General features: G+C 36.9%; 1 protein-coding gene across 1 annotated transcript; it reads left to right on the plus strand.

The window, feature by feature from the left end:
• Positions 1-1,572: 1,572 nt before the first annotated feature.
• LOC104077045 (short transient receptor potential channel 1-like) lies at positions 1,573-6,166 on the plus strand (the record flags this gene model as incomplete). Its single annotated transcript, XM_009578125.1, has 4 exons — positions 1,573-1,729; positions 2,976-3,077; positions 4,415-4,617; positions 6,035-6,166. Coding segments are annotated over exons 1-4 (581 nt in total), but the record flags the coding sequence as incomplete, so codon positions are not given.
• Between the last annotated feature and the right edge of the window lie 227 nt (positions 6,167-6,393).

Below are 6,393 nucleotides of genomic sequence, written 5' to 3' on the forward strand. Positions count from 1 at the left end.
GGCCGTCCTGTTCCGCTCCCGCAGCTCCGCCGCCTCCCGCTATCCCCAGTAGCAGCGGGCGCCGGGGGAGGGGAGGCGTTGGGACAGCTCCTGTGTTTGTGAGGGAGTTCGTCATGTGTCAGGGGAGTTCGTAAGGTATTTGCTGCCTTCACTGTTAAAGTGTTTGTGAGTAGATAGTTATTGTAAAATTGGAGGCTTATCTAGACGTCCCCAGAATGAGTGAGACTAGTTTCCTGTGATTTGCACCCATAGTGGTGCATGGGAAGAGATTTTTCCTTTCTAAAATATGCTACTTACTTTAAGAATATATTTAGTTACCCTTAAGTAGAGAAACAGTCTTAAATCAAACTGATCGTAACATGTCCAAAATGTTGGACTCTAAGATAGGCTTTTCATCATGCTGAATGGTTATGTGTACTTTAGGACATAAGCATGGTTGTAGCAGCCAGTGTGTTTATACGCAGAGCTGTCTGCTGGCTGTGTGTTTAGGTTAGTTCACAACCGTAGGAGTATTTCTGCAGTGATGTTAGCCAGCGGGCTTAGGAAGTTTCTTCTGGTGCTCTCTGTGGCGGGATGCCTTGCTGTTAGACAGCTGGACTGCCTGCAGCTGTGCTGCTGGTGTAGTCTATCCTGAAGATCAGACTGCCCCACAGCCTTCTATCGAAGTATAAACAGAGGCTCTGGGAGCTAAAAGGATGTACAACAAAAAATGTGAAGAAAAAAAAAAATATCTAGATAACAGCTGGTTTAGTACTCTTGCAGACTCTGTACGTATTCTACTGCACGTAGAGGTATTCTACGTATACTTCTGTAAGTATTCTACACTAAGTCTGTCTTTCTTATGGTCTTCTGTGTTGCAAAATAATTTGTTACCCTATAGACAAAAATAATTCAAAGCATTTATCTTGGACAAGAAGAATAAATTAAACAATAACACTAAACAGGGCAGCCTGGTGTGTCTATACTTCAGTCAAATAGGAAAGTGCAGCTTATGTACATCTTACTGTAGTTAGCTTAACTTGCTCATCAAACTTGCTAGCTTGAATTTTATAACATTGCAGCATCATATCACACCTGCTTTGAAGATATATATGCTAAAATTGGAGTGATACAGAGAAGACTAATGTGGCTTCTGCTCAAAGAAGATGCAAACCAGTTTGTAGCATTGTAGAGAGGGCTTTTCTGAGCCTATGGCTCTTTTGAACGGAGAAGCCTTCTCTGACGTAGTAGAACTTGATGTTTCCTGTGTCTCATAGGTTATGTATGAGCTGTTGCCCCAGTTTTGAAAAGTACCCATGCTTTTGTGTGTGTTTGTTTTTAGGACAGAAACTAAAGTGGTGGATTAAAGTACATGTCTTAATGCCTTCCTGAAAGAGACCTCCTGAAATATCTTTAGTTTCCTCCCTGATGAGAGAATGTTTATCTACCCTGACTTTTTAATTGTCTGACATACTCAATGTCTGTTATCAGCTATGGAATGTTGTCTTGTTTGATGGTAGCTGGTACTTACAATGTTCACATGCTTTTATTGCTTTATAGTAATACTAAGTGACACTCATATGTTACTTGTGCAGGTGACTATTACATGGTTAAGAAACTCTTAGAGGAAAACAGCTCGGGCGAAATGAACATAAATTGTGTAGATGTGCTTGGACGAAATGCTGTTACCATAACCATTGAAAATGAAAACTTGGACATACTACAGCTTCTTTTGGATTATGGCTGCCAGGTATAGAACACATAAGTTACTGAAAATTTTTAGTGTAGTCATTGATCTGTGTATTCTACTCTTCATAGATCATCTTTTTTAATCTGTCAGAATTTGGAAGGAAGTAGAATCTGTCTTTATAGGCAGTTCAGTTCTTTTTCCATTTACTGATTGTGAAAGTGTTTTCTTCTCACTAATTTACTTTTCTAGTGGGATTTTATTGACATGGCAAGTGTATAAGAAACACTTTCAGTGATATTAACAAGGCTGAATTTTATTTTAAATGTTATTTCTGTTGCAGAGATAATGTATACATTATCTTCAAGCAAAATAAACAGTATGTAGTCAGAGTGCGTCATATTAAAAGGTGTGGAATGCAGAGATCTCTTTGGCTGTGGAGTATAATAACTTTTAAAATGATAGCACAGTTAAAAAAATGCACGTTATATTAGATTATTTTAAGTTAAGGCAAGCATGCATTTCTGCAGTGCTTTCTTGTTAAACTTGATCTGTGCTTGATGGCAGAGGCGGTTTCATACCAACAATACTTCCTTAACTATATGCAACATCTCTGCTGCTGCTGCGAGAGTTGTAGCTATGAGGCTTAAGTATGTAAGACAGGGAAAAGTAGTATCCTTTGTTAGGTTGTTTGATATTGGATGGGAAAAAAACAAGAAGCTTTCTCCTCCCTGGATCTCCTTTTTAGTGGCAATAATAAAAGCTGTGTCTTTTTCTTTTATTTTTAAAGTAAAAATTTGAATTTTCTAAAGTGAATTAAAAAGAATAGTATCAACTAGAGGGAAAATGAAAAGCTGCTTAGCTCAATTTAAGAGAAGTTTCAGAAATAGTTACCAGCCCAGAAAAAAAAACTTACGTTCCTAGCTTTACCACAGAATGAAGTATCCCATATACCTGAGTTGTGTTACACAAACACTTGCTTTTAACATCTTTAATAACCTGGTAAAATGTCCCTTAGAACTTGATTTTTGCAAGTGTTCTGCATCATCTTTGCTGGAAAGTAATTTCTGCAATTGGTTCTTCTGCTGTTCATGCAATGAAACAAATTGTCAGTAATGCTATGCTAACTCCTGGAATGACAACCTGAATTTGTATCCTGATCATACGCATGGAGATAATACAGAACATTGTTTTAGTACTTTAAAAATAAATTAAAAAAAAAAAAAAAAGTAAAAAAGTGAAAATGCAGTTTGGCTTCAGATTGACTCTTTACGCTGTTTAAGGTACTGCTCTTTTTTTCTTTTCTTAGTCATCGGATGCACTTTTGGTGGCTATTGACTCGGAAGTGGTGGGAGCTGTTGACATTCTACTTAATCACCGACCAAAAAGATCCTCAAGACCAACCATTGTAGTTGAGTGTTGTTATTCCTTGATTTTGGTCAGGGAATGGGGGCTATTGCATTCTGGGTAACTGTAGTATTTAAAACAATGTTCTTAAATGAAATTCTGCATCTCTAAGGTGATAGAATCTGGACATTAGGGATTATTTTTATAGCCTCTTTTGTCTTAAAGGATATTTTGCAACATTCTTCTCATACTGAATACGAAACACAGCACTAGGAAGAAATTTCACTCTATCCCAGCTGAAACCAGGACAACCGCCTAAGGAATCCAGTGGCTTTATATGTGCAAAATGCTAACAGATGCCTAGTTAGTCCAGAAGAGAAAAAAAATAGAGTGGTTATAAATCTTTTCTTGTAGACTATTTGCAAGGTAATTAGCAGCCTGACCTATAATGGGTATATTCATGTATTGAAGCTTCATAGATTTTTCAAGCAAATCTATAAACAAATCTATAAAAGATCAAATCTTCGCCTTGAAATTAATCAGTTGAAACTTATCTTGGCAATGCTTAAGTATCAAAGAACTTTTAGAAGTTCACAAGTTGAGGTGAAGGGAGGGAAGGAATAAGGCATTGCGTAACAGTGTATGGTACAGTCAGAATATTTTTTCTGTGCTTAGATAGTAAATATACTCATAATTTTTTCTCAAATTAGAGCAAAATACACTTTTTAATATCATGCATGTATATTGGAGAAGGTAGGCATTGAATGTCAGGTTTTCTATGTAAATAAACCAGTCCAACCGCTCACCTAGCACTGCCAAGTCCACCATAAACCATGTCCCTAAGCACCACATCTATACGTCTTTTAAATACCTGCAGGGATACTGACTCAACCACTTCTCTGGGCAGCCTGTTCCAATGCTTGACAACCCTTTCAGTGAAGAATTTTTTCCTAATATCCAATCTAAACCTCCCTTGGCACAACTTGAGGCTGTTTCCTCTTGTCCTATCGCTTCTTACTCGGGAGAAGAGACCGACACCCACCTCACTACAACCTCCTTTCAGGTAGTTGCAGAGAGCGGTAAGGTCTCCCCTGAGCCCCTTTTTCTCCAAACTAAACAATCCCAGCTCCCTTAGCCGCTCCTCATAAGACTTGTACTCTAGACCCTTCACAAGCTTCGTTGCCTTTCTTTGGACACGCTCCAGCACTTTTCTTTTTCCGGTATTTATCTGAGAGGTGTTTGAATGTTGTTACAAGTTTTTCCTTATTTTCGTGTTATGAAACATGGGCGGATATTTTGAAGGAGAGATTTATTGTTGAACAGTCAAAAAACCCCTTACATGTAAACACTGTATTAGAACTGTATGTAATAAATTTAGATACTTCCTACATTTTATTCCAGAAACTAATGGAACGCATTCAGAACCCAGAGTACTCGACGACTATGGATGTAGCACCTGTCATTTTAGCTGCTCATCGTAACAACTATGAAATTCTCACCATGCTGTTAAAGCAAGATATATCGTTACCCAAACCTCATGCTGTAGGCTGTGAATGCACACTGTGTACTGCAAAGAACAAAAAAGATAGTCTACGACATTCCAGGTGAGACTTACCAGTCGTAGACAATAATAAAAAAAAAATCTTGTCTTAATTCTCTGGTATTGCTTGGGTCAGATTCAGTATATTTCCTTTTTCTCTTTAAGGTGAGGTTTGAGTGGATTCCTTTAGTATATTGTAGCCTTTAATGTGAGAGGATGGTAGTTCTCGGGGATAGGTTGTGCTTGAAAAGGCTGGTGGGAGGCAGTGGCTTTTTTTCATTTTGATTTTATACTCTTAGTCACTGTGCATATTAAGCTAAGCGCCTTTCCTTTCTACCAGTTGTGTCACAAACATTCTAGCTGTTTTTGGCTTGGGAGCCTAGGAACTATGCAAATAAATTTTTTCTTAAGTTAGTTAATACTTGGGTTTTTTTGAGCCAGAATGAGGAGGTGGATAATTCTGTATCCTGTTTCTAAATGTGTTTATGTAGCATGGATTGATGAATGCAAACTAAAGACTTTTTTTTTCTTTTTTTCTTCAGTATTTTTGAAAATAGAAAACTTTTTAATAAAGGTTCAAATGAGGAGAGGGATTTAGCAATTTTAATGGTATTTCGTCTGGTTAACTTGACAATTGAGGGTTGTATACAATTTAGTGTGTGAGAGTTGGGGTGAAAAATCACAGAGCTCAAAGATCGTAAGTGGACTGCAATTACAATATATAATTAATTATTACATAATTACTCCAGTATGTATCCAAATTACTAAAAAATAAGGGAAGTGAAAGGATAATTGTTACTGGTATTCAGCTACTACAGGCCACATCCTGGTATCCATCTGATACCCCATGTCATTAACTTCAGTATGAGAAAAGGTGTCAGGGTATCCCAAGCAAACACACAGTAGAAACGTTTGAGATAACAGCTCTTAGTTTAAACTAGAATGGATAACAGACTTCGTTTCCGTGTTCACGAGTCGCTAGTTTAGCAAGAGGAAAACATCCCTTCAGATGCTTTCCCTGAATTTTTTTTTTTGTATCACACATTAAAGCTCCCCACTGTTTTTAATTTAGTTTGTTAAAATAGAAGATTGCCTTAAAAGCTTTACTTCCCTCTCTTATTTACACTTGAAGAACCATAAGAGCTACTGTATAACACTTAAAATGTCAAAATTTTAACAATACTGTTACCTTAATTGCTGGCCTGCTGCTGATGTACTGATAACAGTTGAAGAAGTGAGGAAAAGAAGAGGGAACCAGTTTGGCCAATTTTTGATGCTTAGAATAATGGCGATTTTAAGTATGTGAAGGACAGTATCTTCCATGACATATCATATTTAATGTTTGTAGTGTCTGGTTTTAAGAAACCCAATTGCTTTGTCTTTCAGCTGACCGTTTTATGCAAACTTTTGGAAAAGGTTCCGATTTGAAACTGCTAATCAAATGAAACATCTTCATTTTGCTTGCTATTCTTTTGTCACAGGTTTCGTCTTGACATTTATCGGTGTTTGGCCAGTCCTGCTTTAATAATGTTGACAGAAGAGGATCCAATCCTGCGAGCTTTTGAACTTAGTGCAGACTTGAAAGAATTAAGCCTTGTTGAAGTTGAATTCAGGTAGGAATTGAAAACACAAACCAACTTTAATACTTTTATGAAATTACATGTATAGAAGTGTGTATGTATTAGGAAAGGTTTATTCTTAATTTTTTATAATTGGAGTGTTTAAACTGATAATTAGACATAATAACAAGTTATATAATATAACTTATGCCTCATGAGCGCTCATTTTGACAGTTTAATTACTTTAAATCCTTTTAGGTGTAGACAGTTCAATGTGTATA

The sequence above is a fragment of the Fulmarus glacialis genome, unplaced genomic scaffold, assembly GCF_000690835.1.
Source record: "Fulmarus glacialis isolate BGI_N327 unplaced genomic scaffold, ASM69083v1 scaffold46315, whole genome shotgun sequence".
Classification (NCBI taxonomy): Eukaryota; Metazoa; Chordata; class Aves; order Procellariiformes; family Procellariidae; genus Fulmarus; species Fulmarus glacialis.